This window comes from Chrysochloris asiatica, unplaced genomic scaffold, assembly GCF_000296735.1.
Source record: "Chrysochloris asiatica unplaced genomic scaffold, ChrAsi1.0 scaffold00055, whole genome shotgun sequence".
NCBI lineage: Eukaryota > Metazoa > Chordata > Mammalia > Afrosoricida > Chrysochloridae > Chrysochloris > Chrysochloris asiatica.
The window spans coordinates 245,474-266,434 of NW_006408573.1; the positions used below are offsets into that span (position 1 = coordinate 245,474).

At 38.3% G+C, this 20,961-nt stretch overlaps 1 protein-coding gene across 2 annotated transcripts in view; it reads right to left on the reverse strand.

The window, feature by feature from the left end:
• TOX3 (TOX high mobility group box family member 3) overlaps positions 1-20,961 on the reverse strand; it is a 173,699-nt gene that overhangs the window by 24,628 nt on the left and 128,110 nt on the right. Inside the window, exons 2-3 of one of the 2 annotated variants that reach the window (XM_006863514.1) lie at positions 17,263-17,328; positions 12,728-12,982 (exon numbers count right to left, since the gene is read on the reverse strand). In XM_006863514.1, coding sequence (XP_006863576.1) covers positions 12,728-12,982; positions 17,263-17,328 — 321 coding nt within the window. Of the gene's footprint in view, positions 1-12,727; positions 12,983-17,262; positions 17,329-20,961 lie in introns of those variants that run through there. The other variant, XM_006863515.1, reaches the window with a different exon arrangement.

Sequence of the window (20,961 nt, forward strand, 5' to 3'; positions counted from 1 at the left end):
GGTGACAAACTTGCTCCTGTAAAACCTGATGTGCCCCTATGCTATCGCATGGCAAGATGTTGTTGTGGTTGTTCTTAAGTGTCGCCCAGTTGGTTCCAACTCATAGCGACCCTGTATAGGGTTTCCGAGGAGTGGCTGCAGGGTTTGACCTGCTGACCTGGTGGCTAGCAGTCCAGTGCTTATCCTTCAGCACCACACCAGGACTCCCAGGAAGAGGTGGTGGTGGTTATGTGCTGTGGAGTCAGTTCCAACTCGAACCCACCCTGTGCAGGGTTTCCAAGGCTGTAAATCTTTATGGGAGCAGAAAGTCTCATCTTTCTCCCTTGGAGAGGCTGGCAGATTCAAACTGCTGACCTTTCAGTTTGCAGGCCAGTTCTAAATGCATTATGCTACCAGGGCTCCTTCATGGAAAGAGGTTTATAAGTGCTATTGCGTTGGTTCTGACTTATAGCAACCATATATAGTGTTTCTGAGGAGTGGGTGGTGAGTTCGAACCACCAACCTTGCGGTTCAAACCAACCTTGCAGTACAGCGCAACACACCAGGATTCCCATGGAAAGAGAGAGGTGGGTTTTTTGAAAGGGGTTGGATAGAGTTTATCTTTTCTTGAACTAAAAAAGCTGTAAGTCTGTCTTCTTGTTGTTGGCCAATTGGACTGTGTGCATCCCACGTGTACCGAGCAGAGCTGCTCCACTAGGTTCTCAAGGCTCAGACCTTTAAGAAGCTTCTTTTGAGGAGTCTCTGGGTGGTTTTGAATCTTAAGTCTTGACCATTATACACGTCTTCTCTGTCTGGGACACTCCTTCCCCTTTTGTGGCATAGGTCAGCTCATACCTACTGCCATTCTGTTAATTCTGACTCAGAGTGACCCTACATATGATTTCTGATATTACTAATCTTCATTGGAGCAGAACACCTCATCTTTATCCCAACAAGTGGCTGGTGGGTTTCAGCCATCAACCTTGCCATTAGCATCCCAATGCCTAATGGACAGCACTACCTGGGCTCCTTTAGTGAGCTCCCATTCGCTTTAAGGAGTCCTACTGTGGTGCTGCAGGATACACACTGGACCACAAGGTAGATGGTTCAAACTCACCAGCCACTCCTCGGAAACCCTGTATAGGGTAACTCCGAGTTAGAACTGACTTGATAGCACTTAAGAAGAACAGCAATTCTCTTCATACATCCATTAGTAGTCCAGAGCTTGACCATTTGTGCAATCAGGACTTGCTACTCTGTAACTCTCTACTTTTCATGATTTTTCTACTCATTCTTTCAGGTGTGGAGAAAGGACTATATCCTCAATGGCATCCTCCCAGAACACAGGGACTCCCTTCTCTCTCTCTTTCCCATACCCATGCCTGGTGTTTTGTGTATCGCACAATTGGTAAGAGAATCCCATATCTCTTCTACTGTTTTCCATTGCTTTTGTAAATTTAAGATAGAAGCTTTCAAACTCAATAACTTAAAAAAAAAGAGATATTGTTAATTACTATATTTCAGCCATTTTGATTTATTACGATGGTGTTTACTTTCATGTGGGCAGATTTTATAATAAAGAACTTCTAAAACTCTAATAGGCAAATGTGTTCATGGATCTTCTATCTACATTTACAATTAACTATTCTTTGCTCAACTATCCAATGTTAAGATTTCATAATGGAAGATAGCATCCAATTAAAAAGCAAATAACCCAAATCTATTAGAGTGTGTGACTATTTTACTGTGCTCATTTGTTAAATCAATATTTCTTGAGGAGAGTAATTATCTGTAATAAAATTATTTAGTATAAATAAATATCAGAATAACAAAAATTTAAAATCCAGGCAAATAATTATATGTTCAATTATTTAGACGTATCTGACAGCAATATTAAGACACTATTTCTGAATTAACAACAATCAATCAAGAGTTACACAAAACTATTAAGGTCTTAACCCCAAAAGACCATGAAATAAATACCATTATGCCAAACACATATCCAAAATAATTACAGACCTACAAATCACAAACTGTGTGTGTGTGTGTATGTATGTATGTACGTATCTCAAAGTCTACACTGAAATAGACTATTTCTGCTTAATAATTACTCTCAGGGTTATAATCAAACATCTCTACACATGCAAGTTTTCTGAAAAACAGTATTCTTTAAAGTTAATTTAAAGTTTCTCAGAAAAGTAAAAAATTCCAGTTTTTCATTAACAATGAATGGCATTTACTCCTGTGTCCTCTAATCCCCTTGTTTTACCCAGGAATCACCCTTATGCTTAGTTTATTCAGTCTTAAGTTAGAATTTTAAAGTTAAATTCCACTTTTACAGATGCTCATACACTTGGATAAACGCTGCTCCCCACTGCTTAGTTTACTATCCAAGGTACATTCTTAGTAACAACTATTTTTTGACCATCATGTATTCACATGCTGTCATTCACTAAAACACGGCCACTGGCATGGAGTCGATTCTGACTCACAGACCCTGTAGGGCAAAGTCAAACGGCCCCATCGGTGTCCAAGGCTATCAGCTTTGCGGAGGCTGGCTGCCATGTCTTCTTACCACAAAGCAGCTGGTGGGTTTGAACCACCAACTTCTCAGCTCATAGCCAAGTGCTTTAACCATGGTACCACCAGGTCTCCAGGCTACTCCTTAATAAACAGAAATTAATTTATATGTTCAACAATAAATAATTTATTGAGAGACCATAAATGTCAATGCTGCCACTGTCCCAGGTCCAAGGATGACAGTAGAGAAATGAGAAAAGCAAGGCTCTTGCCACAGGAGAGCATATATGCTAGTAGGGAGGAAATAGGCCATAAATAGGCAAATTAGACTATTTTAAATGGTCATAAGTGCTGTGAATGAAAAAAAATGGGTAATAGTATATGGGGGCAGGGTGATGTGCCATGGAGTCAATCCCGACTCAGCAATGCAGCATAGGGTCTCTGAGCAGAAAGCCTCATCTTTCTCGAACTGTGGACTTTGAGGTTAGCAGCATGATTCATAACCACTATGTGACCAAAGCTCCTTGTATAGAGGGTAACTCTCCCCATTATTAAAAATGCTTAAGCCACACTTGAACGCAAGACTCAAACAGATCTTTGCACACCGAGTCCCACTGTGCACTATTCTTGAGAGCCACAAGGGAGAAACAACTCCAGGATCTGTCAACAGATGAACAAACAAAATGTGGCACATACAAACAACAGGATATTATTCCTCATACACAGAAATGAAGTTTTGATACATGCTACTTCTACTGCAGAAATAAGCCTTGAAGACATGATGCTATGTGAAAAAGTCAGCCACAAAAGGGCAAATATTGGAGGCCTGGTGTGGTGCCGTGGTTTAATGTGCTGGACTGAAAGGTCGGTTTGAACTGCAAGGTCGGCAGTTCAAGTTCACCAGCCGCTATCTGGAAACCCTATACAGGATTGCTATGAGTCGGAACCCACTCAAAGGCACTTAATAACAACAACTTACAAGAAGCATCTCGACTAGGTATATGCATAGATAGAAATCAGGGTTGGGGGTTAGATATGGAGTAGGAAGATAATGCTTGGATGATGAAACAGTTTTGGAAATAAATAGTAATGATTGTTGTACAATATTGTGAATATGAAGGTCAAGTTAAAATGTATTGCTACAAAATCATAGAAACCTTTATGAAACAAAAATATAAAAATGTGAAGCTATTATTTCGAGATGTATCCTCCAAGTAGATCTATATATTTCTGAAGGTGGTGTTTCCATCTCTCTCAACTTTCCCCACAAATTTCTGCACTCTTCAATTTATGTCACATTAATGTCAGTTTTGACATTCCCCAGAGACTCATACCATGTTTCTTTTAAATGTTCTCTGAGTTTGGGAAACAAAAATAAATTTGAAGGCGTAAGATCAGGCTTGGTAAGAAATTCTACTAGGACATTCCTTGCTCCCCTTGAAGAATGAGCAGGTGCATTGTCGTGATGGAAAAAAAAAAAAAAAAAAAAAAAACTCATCTGCACAACTTTCCTGACCTTTTTCTAACCGATGCAGTTTTTCGTATCCTTAAAACTTCAAAATAAGCCCCCATGATTGTCCTGCATCCTTTGAGAAAATCTATCAAGATGACCCTTTTAAATCTCAAAGAGCAGTTGCCATAACCTTCTGAGAGGGCCTTTCTGCCTTGAATTTAACTGGCCCAGCAGATCCCCTGGGAAGACACTGTTTTCACTGGAGTTTGTTTTGAAGGCACCCTGCCATGTAGTGAATTATTTAATGTCTCTTCTACCTATAATCTGTAACTCCCACCTTGATGGGTCTGGGTAAAGGAAGGTAGGAGTAGCTGTTGATAGGATTATGCAATTCAGTTGGGAGTGGCTAACAGAGTTCATTGCGATTGTAAAAACTTGGAACTCTAATGTGTAAAAGATAAACTATCTCAGAAGCAGATGGGGGTATCTCACTACTGCCAAAAAACAAACAAACAAAGCATGCCAGAAGTGGTTTGTGTCCTTCGAATCCAAGATCCCTGTACACTGAATGTCCTCAACCCAAGAACAGAAAGCTGTTGACAATGGAGGAGTGACAGAGGAGCAGGAGAAGCAAGAGCCAGAGCATGAGGCCGAGTGCTGAGCTTCCCAGCCCACGGAGCATGTGAAGTAGAGTGACTGGGCAGGAAGTTTGCTTGCAGAGCTTGAGCCCATTTCATCTTGTTGAGGATCATCCTCTTTGTCATTGATCCTCTAGGTTACCAAGCATGATGTCCTTCTGCAGGACTAGTGTTAAGTGTTCTAAAACAAACAATAACAATCAAGCATCACACTGCACAATAGCTAACTGGATTTTTAAAAGTTGGGAAAACATTCCTACTTTAACATGTGGCCGTAAAGTTACCTCAACCTTAAAGACAATGCCATATCTTCAGGGTCAGCTAAGTAATTACTGGTCTCTTGAAGAACACTGGTTTTGAACTCTGAATGGTACAAAGACGCAGACTGGGTGGCACAGTGGTTAAGTGCTGGATTGCAAATAAAAAGGGTGCACCTTAGTCTGCAGAGAGGCATCTTTGCTTTTTAACACTTTGAAGAGATCTTTTGCAGCAGATTTGACAAATGTAATGCACATCTTTGAATTTCTCAACTGCTACGTCTATTGGTATTGATTGTGAATACAAGTAAGATGTGAATACAGGTAAGAAGAAATCACTGACAAAGTCCATCTTTTCTCTGTTTATCATGAAGTTCCTTACTGATACAGTTGAGAGGATTTTTGTTTTATTTTTTTTGGTATATCCTCTAGGACAGGAACTAGACTGCGAATCACAAGGTTTGTAGCTCTGCAGTTCAAACCCACTAGCTATTCCTTGGAAACTCTATACTGGGTCGCTAAGAGTCAGAACCAACTCAATGGTACTCAACAACAACAATTTCTTTGTACTTGTATGAAACAACTATTGTGTATCTGACATTGTTATGGGCAAATATTAATTCTTGCTCTTATGCTGTTCATGTGTAAGTTTTAGTAGTCATGACGTACACACACACACAAAAGGCATATTTGTAATAGAGGCCCTGGTGGGATGGGGGTCCAAGTGCTTGGCTGCTAACCAAAAAGTCAGTAGTTTGAACCTACCAGTTGCTCTGTTGGTGAAGGATATAGCAGTCTGCTTCCGTAAACCCTCACAACATTATAAACTCTATGGAACACTCTACTATCTTATTGGTCGTTATGATCCAAAATTCCTCTTGAAGGCAATGGTTTGGGTTTTTGGGTGTTTATGGGCAAAGCTATTTGCTCTACAAAAAACATCTAGCTTGTAAAAATGTCTGTGGCCTGGGCATTCCTGGCAGACTACTGTCAAAGCTTGTTCTTGTCAAGTGCCATCGAGTCTGTTCTGAATCATATTGACTCTGTACAGGGTTTCCAAGGAACTCTGGTAGAGCACTGATTATGAGTCAGGCTGCTACCCTCAAAGTCAGCAGTTCGAAACCACCAGTGGTTCTGCAGGAGAAAGATGAGTCTTTCTGCTCTGGTAAAGATTTACAGCCTCAGAAGCCCTATACAGGGTCACTATGAGTCAGAATCTACTCCATGACGCACCAACACTGTAAGGTTTCGAAGGATCAACTGGTGGGTTTGAACTGCCAATGTTTCGGTTGGCTAGAAGTCCAGTGCTTATCCCACCACACAAGGACTTCTGTTAAGGTATTTGCTGTTGTTGTTAAGTGAATTTTGACGAAAAGCATAATTGAAGCAGCCATTTAACTGTGATATTTTGCATTACAAGGAGAAGACACTAGAAATCAAGCAAACAGTTGTACAAAGCCATATTATCAGTCTCTGACTATTACAGAACAATAGCTAGCACATAGTAGGTGCTCAGAAAGTATTGTATAAAGGCTAATCTGGTTTCAGTTTTGTAACTTACACTTTGAAAAGATTGGTCCTGAACAGAAAATGTCAAAGATCACCTTGAGAAGATAAAGCCAAATATTACAACAAAATGTGCAAAGATCTAGAATCAGAAAACCAAAAAGGAAGAACATGCTCAGTGTTTCTCAAGCTGGAGAAACTGAAGAAAAAATTCAAGCCTCGACTTTCGTTATTGAAAGATTCTCTGGGCAAATAACTGAATGATGCAGAAAGCATCAAGAGAAGATGGAAGGGACACACAGAGTCACTGTACCAAAAGGAAAAGGTTAATGTTCAACCATTTCAAGAGGTAGATATGATCAAGAGCTAATGATAATGAAGGAGGAAGTCCAAAGTGCATTGAAGGAATTGGCCAAGACCAAGGCACCAGGAATTGACGGAATAAAAATTGAAATCTTTCAAGAAAGTGTGGCGGCACAGGAGGCACTTACTCATCTCTGCCAAGAAATTTGGAAGACAACTATCTGGCCGACTGATTGGAAGAGATCCGTATTTGTGCCCATTCCAAAGAGAGGTGACCCAACGGAATGTGGAAATCACTGGACAATCTCTTTGCTATCCCATGTGAGTAAAGTTTTACTAAAAGTAATACAGAAACGGCTGCAAGCATACGTTGACAGAGAACTTCCAGAGGTTCAAGCCAAATTCAGAAGAGGCCTTGGAACAAGGAATATCATTGCTGATGTCTGATGGATCTTGGCTGAAAGCAGAGAATATCAGAAATATGTTTACCTATGCTTTATTGACTACACAAAGGCTTTCGATTGTGTGGATCATGACAAGCTATGGACAACATTGCGAAGTATGAGTATTCCGGAACACTTAATTGTGCTCATGAGGAATCTGTATCTGGACCAAGAGGCAGTTGTTTGAACAGAACATGGGAACACTGATTGGTTTAAAATTAAGAAAGGTGTGCGACAAGGTTGGATTCTTTCACTATACTTATTCAACCTGTATGCTGAGCAAGTAATCTGAGAAGCTGGGTTCTATGAAGAAAAACATGGCATCAGGATTGGAGGAAGACTCATTAACAACGTGCCATATGAAGATAATACAACCTTGCTTGCTGAAAGTGAAGAGGACTTGAAACATTTACTGATGAAGATCAAAAAACACAGCCTTCGGTATGGATTACATCTCAATGTGAAAACAACAAAAAATCCTCACCACTGGACCAATAAACAACATTCTTATCAATGGGAGACAAGATTGAAGTTGTCAAGGACTTCATTGTTCTTGGATCAACTATCAACACTCATGGAAGCAGCAGTCAAGCGATCAAACGACGTATTGCATTAGGGAAATCTGCTGCACAAGACCTTTTTACTTTTTAAAGCGCTGAAGAGCAAAGATGACAGCTTGAGGACTAAGGTGCGCCTTACTCAAGCCATGGGGTTTTCAATAACCTCACAGGCATGCAAAAGCTGGACAGTGAGTAAGGAAGACTGTAGAATTGATGCTTTTGAGTTATGGTGTTGGAGGTGAATATTGAAAGTGCCATGGGCTGCCAAAAGAACCAACAGATTCATTTTGGAAGAAGTGCAGCCAGAGTGCTCCTTGGAGGCCACGATGGCCAAACTTTGTCTCTCATACGTCAGACATATTGTCAGGAGGGACCAGTCGCTGGAGAAGGATATCATGTTTGCTAAGGTGGAGGGTTAGAGAAAAAGAGGAAGACACCCAACAAGATGGATTTGCCAAGTGTCAGCATCGATGGACTCAAGCGTGGCAACAGTAGTGAGGTTGGTCCAGGATCAGGCAGTGTTTCATTCTGCTGTGCATAGGGTCGCTATTAGTCAGTACCAACTTGATGGCACCTAACAACAACTCCACTTAAAATGTGTTTTCTGCTTATATAAGTCAGTCCATCTCTATTATTAACTTGCAAGAAAAGACTTTTGGGCCATTACTAGACTAAATGTAACTATTACTGAAGTAATGACTCAACTTTTAGAAGAAATTGATGGTTTCCGTCAATGACTAAATGGTGATCCTTCAGTAGAATTCAGCTCTGCAGCCTCTATTGACAATGAGCATGTTCATAGCAATAAGGGCTTGTTTTAATAGAATGTTCCGCGCATTAAACACATTAATGACCCATGAAATAACTGTTTTATCTGCAACACATTAAACAACATTGCTAAAACAATGTATTAATTGAAGTCTGCTATTTCTTTTAATGTAAGATTTTTTTTAAAGAATCAAAGTGGCATGAAAGTCGTTTTGTAAAAACAAAAATAATTAAATTTCAAAATTCAAGCTATACCAACAAATGATGGTGAAACAATTAAAACATGCCTGGTGATTTTAAGATGAACGATTTTAATAAATTCCAACTGTCTGATAAAAAATGGTACCTGTGCAGATTACCATTTGAGAGTCTTACGGATATTTTAAAAGCTTTTACCTTTTTCCTCTCTGCATGTCAGTCTTCCAAAGGACTTTTCTGCTCTTTTTCTTTTTCCTTAACAGGCACAGAAACCACCACACTTAAATATCCCTCCCTTCCTGCCATCTCTTTCAATTTTCTACAACTACATCTGAAAGTACAAAAGTCCCATCGTAGCATTTTCTGTAACTATACTATCACAATTAAAACCACAGCCACATCAAACCAACGTCAACCCTCTAAACATGAAACATAATATGTGCAGGAATAAGTGTATGAATTATCAGTGTGTTTTATAAATTCTCTTTTGGGGGGCATAGACAATATCAGACTAGAGACAATTATTTTGCTGTCTGTTTCTTAGATATCAAAGAGAATTTTGAAATTCATCAAAGCTAACCTTCTGTTATGTACAACAGGCTAAGCTGAAAAGAATGTTAACAAGTTCAATTTTCATTCAATCAGCACTACTGCTCTCTGAAATGTTTCATTGCAGGAAAGAAATAAAAATAATCTATATGGTAATTATGAGGATGAATCCCCCAGTAACTTTCAGCTACATGAAAGGTCAGTTCTATTCAAGATATTTTATCAGTCCCCTGCACATACTCCTATGCTGTCATTTTAAATCTGAACAGCATTTTATTTTCCCATTTACAGCTACCTGCAGAATTAAGTACTTAAGCCAAATAAGAAAAAAAAGAAAAAAAAAAGAAAGAAAGAAAGAAAGAAATGTTGAATGCTGGCAAAGGCTATAATAGCATGGAGATAAATCGTTCAGCTGCTCTCTCTCAAGCCTCTAGGGCTGCAGATTTTTCTTCTCCTGGTGCACTGTGGGTATTCAAAACTTGTTCAACATGATTTCATTTCATTTCAGGCACTGCCTGAGAAAACTAAATTACAGAATCAATCATACAGAAGGTCAGAGTGAGACTTCATTACAAGTATTGCATGCTTGCATGAATATCTTTCATTTATGACTGACCCAATATGTCACAATAGCTGTCTAGTAAAAATAATCCACTTTCTGAAATTGATGTACTACTGATGTCAATGCTACTCAGCAGGTTGGGCAGATTATAGAGAGGTGTTAAACATACACACACACACACACACACACACAAATCCTTTGAAGCACATGTTGTAGATTTTTCGATTAAAATAATTTCCAGATGATCATATGGACTGACGATAATACTTAGGAGGTAATAACCAATTTTTAACCAAAACACACTGATGATTTTGACTTGCTCACCACATCCTCTTTTAAAATACACAGATCCACAAGCAAATCAGAGTTGTTCTTTGAAGTCACAAATGCATCGACATTCAATTTTTCAGCAATTCGCTTTTGAATACAAGGGTGTTTATTTGCATATTTTGAAACTGTGAATGCTAATCACTGGACTCTTTTTAATCCCCTTCCCCCCTCTTTTGGTTCTTGCTTTCTGTTTTAAAACACAATGGCATGAAGTTAAGGAAGATAAACATGTAGTGCTTGTTGCCAACAATAAAGCAGCTCATCAGTAATGTAACAAACTATCATTCTTTCTAAAGGAAAACCAATGAAGCTCTGAAGAAAAGCTGGTTCAACACAACATAAACAAGCTGGCTTTTCTGCTTCTATGATAGTCCTAATTCACCATAGCAATTCTTAACCGACAGCCATATTCATTTGGATAATAAAACTTCTGACTTGCATAAGGTCTGAAATATCCAGTGCATGCTGGATGCATGATGTATAAAGTATTATTTATTCTTTTTCTGGTGACCTTCCTAAGGGAAATCTCTGAGGAGGCTGTTGTGGAATATTATGATGTAGCCAGCCAACTCAGTACCCGGAGGGAGATAGAGAGGAACCTTGACATAACCTATTTTTAACCATGCCTCTGGCAATTCTGAATTCAAGTTTATAGGTGAACATGTCAGCTAGTCCGCAGAAGAAAGCCAACGACACAGTGTATTCATCATAATTCTGTCCTAGTCTATTTTATTTTTTCCAACATTTGTGATTTAAAATCCCATGACATTTCTTCAAGGTGAAATTCTACTAGAATTTTCAACTAGATTAGTTTGTTTCAAGTCAAAATAAATAGCCTTCTGGTTCAGTAAAACTTCAAAAAGGCACCAATAAATGCAATGAGGTTCGTGTAAATACCATGACAAGAGATTGTACTCAGCTAAAGTACCTATGCTTCTAAAAATCAATGAAATAATTCAGCTGCTTTAGTGATTAGCAATATATTACAGGAGAAGCATTAAAAATTGAGTCCTTTTTTTCCCAACGCCAGTATGTGAAAGCATTGTTCTTTAAGTGTATGTGAATATCATAATTATTTTATGATTCCATCTTTAGTTCTTTCCAATATAGTAAATTCAATTGACCATGAAATGAAATTTCATAGTCAAAATGCCTCCTTTACACTTTTTTATAGCAGCAATAACAGTTTTATAGCTTAAAGGCAAGGTAATTCATCAGATGTTTAATTTAAAGGCAGATTCTTATATTATTAATAAATATTTACCAATTTAATAAATTACACATTTTAGCATAGATTATATGGTCTTTTAACTATTTCCACAACTTCAATTAGCCTCACTGAGCATCTACGAATAGTGAGTGAGCCCTGGCTAACTCCCTTAGTGAATAAACAATCCCTTTATGTTTATGATTTTCCAGGCACAACACTGCAAAGCCCGATGCTAGAAGAACAGAGGGCAGACCCTCCATTCCAGTGTCAAAGGGACAAAGATGTAAAAAAAAGTCCAGAGGAAACAATTATTTATGATGGCAGAGAACATTTATGAATACTTAATGAGCGACTGTTTGCTGCATTCTTTACTGGCCAAAAAGCAAAAATAAAAACCCTGATGTTCAGTTCAAATGCAAAAGATCACAGGGCAAAGAAAACGATGGTGCCGAAATCCAATTGGGAACATAATTTTATATTTCAGAGAGCACGCTGAATCTTTGCACTGTTAATCCACTACATATTTTGCAATCATCCCTTGTCATCTGGGGAATTAACAATGAAACCAATAAACATCACCCGCATGGTCCTAATGTGCAGACAAACAAGTAAACAAGCAATAGGATTTGTTTTTTGTTATACCAACACATCTGTTTCTTTTTACCAGGTTTTAAAAAAATAAAGCCCTACAAACTATTAGTCTTGTTTTAAATTGTGTGCTACTTAGTAGCTCACCTAGATAGACACAAATGCAAAAAAAAAAAAACACCCCAAAAAAACCAAAAGACAACAAGCCAACAAGAATCCCAGCAGAAGAGTTTAAAATATTAAAGCAGATTTACTCTGGTGATTGCTAACTATAATTGCACACTAAGAAAAATAGAACCAAAATTATTGCATTAGTAATCTTGGCTCTCTGGAGTGCCTTACTCAATGTTTATGACAATAAATAACACAATTAGGTGTATTTCACACAATAACCCACTCTACATTTTCCTCTGCTGGTTAGAAACAATTTTTTCCCGTTTCTTTGTATCACAGTTTGATATTTAATGTGAGGTAGGAAAAAGCCATGTTTCATAAACATTATATTGTAATCCAACCAATGAAAAAGACCCTCCATTTGTTAAATCTCTCCTGGGCAAACTCAACTTCAAGCACATTGCTTTATTAAACCAAGGGTAAGGAAAGATCAAATCAGCTGCTTCCAAACCAGTGAATCAGATTTCTTAAAAATCATTTCAATTAAGAAGGATCTTACCAGTCCAAGACTCACATGCCCTTTCACATGGCTATTACCCAGCCACCCTCTTGCTCAATCCCGAGATTCATCTAGTTCCTGTGCCATTTCAGTACAGGTGGAAGGACATTTCCAAGCATGGCTCTCAGACCTCTACCACCAATAAGAAGCGCAAGTGAAAACACTTTCAAGCAAGAAACGTGGTACCTACCATATGCAACCCACTACTATGAAGCACACCATCTTGTTCCACAAGGTTTCTTGAGATTGTAATGGAAGGAAGATCTAGGCTTTGAGGTGGAAACTGAGGTGTGAATTCACTTCCCTGGGAAGGCAGTGGATCCGCCAGGCTTTGGAAGGGCAGAAGGACATCAGGCATGCCCAGGGCAGGGTCTGACTCTGGAGGAGGAGTGATGGGTGGGATTTCAAACTCCTCATCGCCAAGGCTTGGCGTATGAAATGTCTGCTAAAAAGAAAGAAAATATAGACAGCTTCAAATTCTGTTCCTGTATCTTATTTCTCCTTAGGGGCTGGAGGGGAGGCATAGGTGGCAGAGAAGCATGGCATGAAACCACTACATATCTAGGCCACATATTTATAGTCTCAAATATAAACATCTTAAACACAGATTTCCATATATAAAGTTTTGCTGATCATTCTGATTAAAGATTTAAGTCTCATTATCATATGGTTTTAATGGAGTATCAGTATTAACAGTTTTTAATGCGTCCTTAATTAGCAACATCTGTCTTTGTTGTTAGTTGGCGCAACAGCGACATCAGATTTGGCTATCTAACAAACTGCCACTTTATTGATATGTTAGCGAAACAGCTCAAACCACTTACATTATCCGCATGCTTCATAAAATGCTGACAATTTTGTGGTGCACACACAACATTAATCCAGAAGTGAACATTACACATATTTACTTTCTGCTACAACAGATAAAGCAAGCAATATTAAATTCGTGGTTCAGGTTTTTTAATTTCCTTACTGTTATATTCCCAAGTGCAATCAATGCATCTGTGAAAATGTTGCTTTTTGTTAGACAACAATTTATATAAGGATTATCAGAACTCATATTAAAAGGTGTCGGTGCTTTTATTTAAACTGTAAGGGGGATTGTTTCTTTTTACATGAACAGTTTAATATGTATCCACCAGAACATTTTCCACCACCCTTAAAGTTACAGAGACTGTCTAGCGTCATTGTTGTTAAGTGCCGTCGAGTCTGTTCCCAATCATAGAGGCCCCATATAGGGTTTCAGCGGAGCAACTGGTAGGTTTGAACCACTGACCTTGTGGCTCAAACTGTGCTTATCCTGCAGCGCCACACCAGGACTGTAACAATATAGATAACACCCACCACATTGATGCTGCTTATTTATTTGGACAAGTGTCATTTCTCAAGATCTATGTAAATCATAAAGCACTGTTTTTCTTCAGAAGAATTATTGCAGACTGTTTTTAAACAGGGTTTTCTGATGCAAATCAGGTTTTGCCTGCATAAACATACTAACCATTTTTCTTAAAATAGAATGGATTTGGGGGTGAAGGAGGAGCAAGGTCTGAAACACTTGTTTGGTGGGGTGAAGGAGTTGGGGGGGGGGGTCACTCTGATATGTTTTATCCTAACACAGAGGTCCCAAATTAATTTCTTCTTTATTGTATTTGAAAGAATGAATCAGTGCAAGGTCATTTGAATTTGCTACAATCAGCTAAGAACGAATTAAGACATGAAAACTATCATTCTTCAAACTATCAATGATAACATAATTACATAACTATTTGAGAGAAAACAGGTACAAACTCACGGAGAAAAAAACAAAAAACAAAAACCCTTTCTTTTGGTCTCTGTAGTACATAGAACCTGTCAGCTGTCATTATTTGTGTCTCATCAGAAATAAAAAGGTCCCAGGCTATGGAAAGACTATGGTCAGACAACTGAAAATCTTGAGGTTCTTAGCAAATTTAATATAGTCAAAAGCATTGCAGCATAATAAAACATCTGAAAGCTGAAATTAAAGATCAGATTTTATGACATATCTATTTGAATAGCGACCCCCAAATATGTCAATTGCTAACTGCGGTAGCCCCAAATTCTCAAACACAAAGGGATGAATTGGCCACAAACGTGGCTGGCTAATGAACGTAACCCTATGGCTGCATTTGCTGTTATTTTGGCACTAATGTGGTCTAGTAACAGATGCAACTGTAATTTGTGACTCATTTGCTACCCCATTACTGCTTAATGAAATCTAACATATCACATTAACAATACGGATAAACACTCATTCTTGATATGTGGCATTTGGCTGTTTTCATTACCACTGTAATTAACACTTGAAATATTATTTCAATAAATATTTAAGGTACTTTAAAAATGGTCATGGTAATCATGACACCAATGGAAAACATAAAGCATATGTGTGAATTTCAAACTCATAGTATCCTAGTCCCTGTAGTGTTATCTACAAGGCAGTATCTATGTGAAGGAAATTGGTTTCAGGCACAATTTAGACTTTGCAGCACTCAAAGCTAAAGTCTTTCTGAATTAGTTTGCACTCATTAAAATGTTAAAAAACCAAATAAATTTACGTTCAATGCAATGATTGAGAAATTAGGCACATGCTATAATGCGGAGCATTAACATTTCCTTGAGCTCTATTTTCTTCTCAAAGAACAATGTACAGTGAAATTGTTACATAAGATTACCTCTTAAACTCCAACATAAAGCACTTCTTAGGCTGGGCCATCCAAATTAAGGTTTTCATTTTGATTTTTGTTAAGGAATAGAAAGCTATCATATATAATCTGTCCCTACAGCGTGATTTTTTTAAAGAGACAAATTAATTTTAAATTAGAATTTAGTATGCTGCTATATCATAACCTACTAAAACAATACAATAAAATTATACTATCTACCCAAGAAAATGCTAAAATCGTATACCACATTAAAAGAGAAGTAATGTATTAAATGTAAAGTTAAGCATTTCTTAGAGAAAAGAATAACCCCAAAAGAGTGGATTATCTGAGATTATAAAATTAGCCATGTATGGCACCAACAAATAAAAACACATTGGTTTCAATAAGTACACCATCTGACCCACAATCAGATTAATCATTCCGAGTTTACATGATCACTTTTTACAGATATTGACTTTTCAGTGTTTCCCTTGAACATGCTAAAGTAGTATGTACATGGTTAAATACCATCTGTACTGAAATGTTCAAAACATTTGTTCCTTTTGATAAAAATGCAAATCTGGAGAACTGTTGTATCAACATGTAACAGCCAATGTCTGACACGGTGAATTATCACAGCTGGAATTAAATTGTCTCTGAGCAGCTGCTGGAAGCAGAGCTTTCATCAATGTTTGATTCCAATGTAGGGAGAAAAATCCTACAGACTGAAACATCATGTTGTCCTTACAGATGGGGTTTGTATTCATTATCACAAACAACATGGGAGTCAGTGCCAAACAATATTCTCTTTTCTGAGATATTTTCTTGCTTAGAGAGATGATGGTCACTGTAAAAATGATTAATCCCCATTTATTCAAGTAATTTCTCAAAGCTAATTTCTTGCATATCACTTTCTTCCCTGCACCAAGATCACTTCTGAAGCCATTATTACTTTCACTCTCTGGGGTCAAGCTAGTTCAATTTCCTATATTTAAAGATATTTGGAAAATGAAGACTTTTATTACATGAACGCTGAGAAATGTTGCATTTGGACCAATTTCACTTCTATTTGGTCTTGCTTTTAAAACCTTAAATCTCACACCGTCTACCATTTTTAGGGAACCACTTTTTTTTTTTTTTTAATCTAGTTAAGATCAAAGTTTCTCTGCTAGCTGGCCAATGAAACCAAGCCAAGAGCCCAGGTCATGAAGTACGGACTGCAGGACATTTATCCCATTTGCGCCCAAACTGAAGACAAACCCAGTCTTCCCAGCTAAGGTCAAGATGAAGCACATGCACTCGTCCATTCAAAACTACTTACTAAGCACCTACTGTGAGGCCAGATCTATGAGAGCTGTACAGCCGACAAAACACTACACATCGTCCACACTGGCGCTGTAGAATAATACACTGGACTGCAAGATTGCTTTGAACCACAAGATCGGCAGTTCAAACCCACTAGCCACTCCTCAGAAACCCTATACAGGGTCACTATGAGTTGGGATCAGCTGGACGGTGCTTAACAACAACAACACCCAAAACCCAAGAAACTATAACACTGTTGTCAAGTTTCCCGAATCACAACATCTTAAATTATCCCCAAAGATACGATTTTTAAATATTTTCCATTCAAAGTCACTTCCAGCCTGGTTTCCAAAATACCAACAAATAAAGCTGTAGGACTGGTAGCAGTAGGGTTGGCAGTTCAAACCCACCAGCTACTACTCGGAAACCCTATATAGGGTTTAACAGCACTTAACAACAACACTTTGTTTGCAGACATGAATACACTGTTTATATAACTTCTAATGTGTACATGTGCTCTTATTTACATGTACATTTTCTCCATCAAGAAATGTATGTGCAGTTACTAACATTATTAACAGTCTATGGACACTGAATGAAGCCCTGTCAGGTCATTTTCCTTAACAGCAGACCTTTCTTCTTTCTTTTCCAATGTGCCACATAAGAGAAAAACTGGATACTTTGCTTTTCCCTGCAAGCCTATTAAATTATGGAGACATCACACAAAACATGAACACACAAAGGGGCAGACACCTACCTCACTAGCAGCAAAGAATGCGCTGTTCGCTTCAGCCATGTTCATGTAGTTGTTGTTAGTTCCAAACTACGAGAAAGCAGATCACTTCACGTAAATATGCAGCATCATACAGGAACACGAGGAGTTGGGTTTAGACCAAATGTGACAAAGCCCAATGCAGGCCTGAAAACCAGTCTCTTCAGAAAACAAAGCACAGACTTAACCTACCTACAGAATTCTAGAAAACAGTTTTGTTTCTCAGTAAGACAAAAAGCGAAGGGTAAAGATTACAAGCATTTGGCCAACTAGTCACTAGTGTGTGCTGTTTACTGAACTGGCATTTGTCAAAGGTTAGAAGAAAAACACTTGCCAAGAAAATCACCTTGACACATTTGTAAAGCATGCTGGGATTTCAGGACTTACTTTTCAAGACCAGATGTCACAAATGTGGGCAAGTTAAAATGTGAATTAAAGGGAATAAAATTCAATTCCCAGGACTCCATTTTTCAGTGAATGGGGTGTGGCAGGAATATAAATAAATCATAAGGCTAAAGAATTTTTTTAATATCCAAACAGTGCTTAAAACGGTATCTATGGTCATCAGAGCTGTTCAAAACAGTGCTATTTAATCTCTCAATGTAACATTAAGTGCAAAGAGGTTTCAAAAAATTGCAAAATCCTATGAACACAGCAATTTTTATTTAATTCCCTAACACAATGGCCTATTCATACCGTCACAAATAATACTGTATCAGCATTTCAGACATAAGCTCTTTATACTTCTAGGGACCTGTTATCAAAATGTAAACCTTGGATTTGGGCAGAAATGTGTTTTCTGATTCTAGTAGTTTAAGTAGATATGTTTTGTTGCTTTCAACAGCCAGCCACTATGGAGAGTTCCTGTGAGCATCATTATTAAGAGCTGTATTTCTTTATGATTTCTTAAATGGTGAAACAATGCCCTTCTTTTAATAAAGTGTACCTTTTCCTTTGGAATCTTGGGGTGGCCCTGTAGGAGAAGCACTAGACCACTTACCACAGGTCAATGGTTCAAACCCACCAGCCACTCCTTGGAAACCCTATATAGGGTCACTATGAGTGAGAACTGAGTCAATGGCATTTAACAACCACAACTTTGCCTGCTTTAAGGCATATCAAATACAATATAGGTCTCCAAAGGGCAAACTGTAATATATGTCCATTGTCTAATAACCAAACCAAGCCCACAATGAAGGGGTCTATTCCAAGTAACAGCAACTCTACAGGGCAGAGCAGAACTACTCCATAGGGTTGCCAAGGCAGTAAATCTCTTAAGGAAGCAGACTGCTGCTGTATCTTTCTCCTTCAGAGTGGCTAATGGGCTCCAACTGCTGACCTTTTCGTTGGCAGTAAAGTGCTTAAACCACCGCACAATCAGCACGCCTACCATTCTCTAATATAAATACTAAATAAAATTAATTATCATTTAAAGGTACAATTTTTTCCAAGGACATAGGCAGATACATAGGTACACTGATAGATACTATTAAGTGCCATCAAGTCTGTTCTGACTCATAGTGACTCTGAATAAGGTTTCCAAGGAGTGGCTTGAACCACCAACCTCACGGTTAGCTGTCCAGCATTTATCCTACAGTGTCACCCCAGGACTCCACACTTACAGATAGCTATGGAGGATGTATAGAATTATTGTTGCTGTTAAATGCCATCAAGTCGGTTCTGACTCATAGCCACCATGTGTAGGGTTTCCAAGGAGCAGCTAATGGGTTTGAACTGCCAACGTATGGTTTGCAGGCCAGTGCTGATCCTACAGCACCACACTAGGAGTCTATGGAGGATATATACAACAGAATATAAGATATACAAGCCTCATGCAATCTTCCTCTCAATAAACCAACGAACACTTGTTTCCAGTTCTTAGACTTTGAATGTGAACCTGCCGGATTCATGTATGGAAGCAGGACTGACATGCTATATTTTATCATGTCAAGCATCCAAAGGCTAAGCAGGATTTATATGAGAGATTCTAATGGTCCCAGAATGCTGCCCTGGTCTACATAGGCAAAACCCAGCCTGCAAAATGACAGCTAAAGGCACACCCACACGATGAGCCATCAGAAAGGCTCAACACAGGCCTCAGATTCATTTCAATAATTATCTTTATAGGGATTTCTGGAAGATGTATTTGTTAGCACTTTGGTTTCTCAGAAGGCATATGAAATCACACATACAGTTTCCCCATTCTTCGGGTAAAACGTCTACAAGAAAAGTATGGGCTTCTGTCTTGAATTTTTTAGTGAACCAATAGAGTCCTAATGTAGCATTGTAGGATAGGCACTGGACTGCTAACTGAAAGGCTGGAGGTTCAATCCTATCATCTGCTCCTTGGAAACCCTACAACAGGATCTCTATGAGTTGGAACCGACTTGATGGCACTTAACAACAATGATCTTAGAACTGAATCTTGGAAGCGCCATCCTGAATGTTCTTTGGGATACTTATGAGAACTTGGACTCAAGACCTGTATACGAAGCACCAACCCAAGCTCCCCAAACTACATCCTACCTGCATCACAACTTTCAACATTACTTAAATGTACGTTTGGTTCGGGAATTAGAAATCCATTTAAGGCAAACAGCTCATTATCGGAGGTTTTGTTGTTGTTGTGTTTTTTTTTAAGATTAAACTCACTTATTATCTAATAGCACCTAAAACAACAAAGAAAAATAAAATGGCTATTAAACTAAGGGCCTAAACAATTCAAAAAACAAATTAAGCTTAGAGTGAAATAAGAACTGGGTTAGAAATCCTCTTCTGAACAGTTAGTATGCGAATGTAATTACTGAAGAAACTACAGCTAATCAGCTGTGAATTGTATCCATTAATTAGTATTTGCCCTGGAGAAATGAGAAAAATCAGTAACAATACTGGCTGCTCGGGCAGCGACGAGCCGCTCTCTGGCTGCACAGCGTTTAGTCAAGCAGGTGGTTCCAGTGGTCCACGTAATTTGAAAAGCTCTCACCTGAAGTACTGAGCTGGAATTACAAAGCTCTCCTTGCATATCTTTTGTATCTATATAAGGCCTTAATTAATGGCTTTTAATTTAGAAACACTTGGCGATCAGGCGGGAACTGTTATAAATCATTTCAAATAGAAGTAAAGGTTTCTATTCTGTTTGCATAAAATCTCTCATCTACAAAGGAGGCTTCAAACATGGACTTGTTGCAGACAATTGTCTTTCTCTTGCACAGGTGTCTGGGACTCTGGCTGGTGTGGCAGGGGAGCCAGATAACATACAGGACACCAGTTAAGTATGAATGTCAGATAAACAACGTTTTTTTTCTTGGCATGAGCGTGCTCCTTTGCACAATCTGGGACATTCTCACATTTAAAAAGAGAATCCTTCATTTTTCTGAAATTCTAATTGTTCTGTATGTTGTGTGTTTGTATTGACCAAGTCTGGCAGCTTTGCAGTGGCAGTAAAAACAATGAAGTGGTCTGTACTGCTTTGTATTTGACTTAACTTACCAAGTAGCATGCAGTTTATTTTTATTATTTTATTTTAAAATGTGACCTATGAGTCCTGTTTTGTTTTCAAAGATTCTGAAAGAAAAAGTGATCTTTTTGGCATGGAATCACTAATGCCCTCGGAAAATGAACTTGAAGTGAACTGTGTACAATTTAATTTACTCTATGTTCTAAGAGAGTGTAAACACATTATAT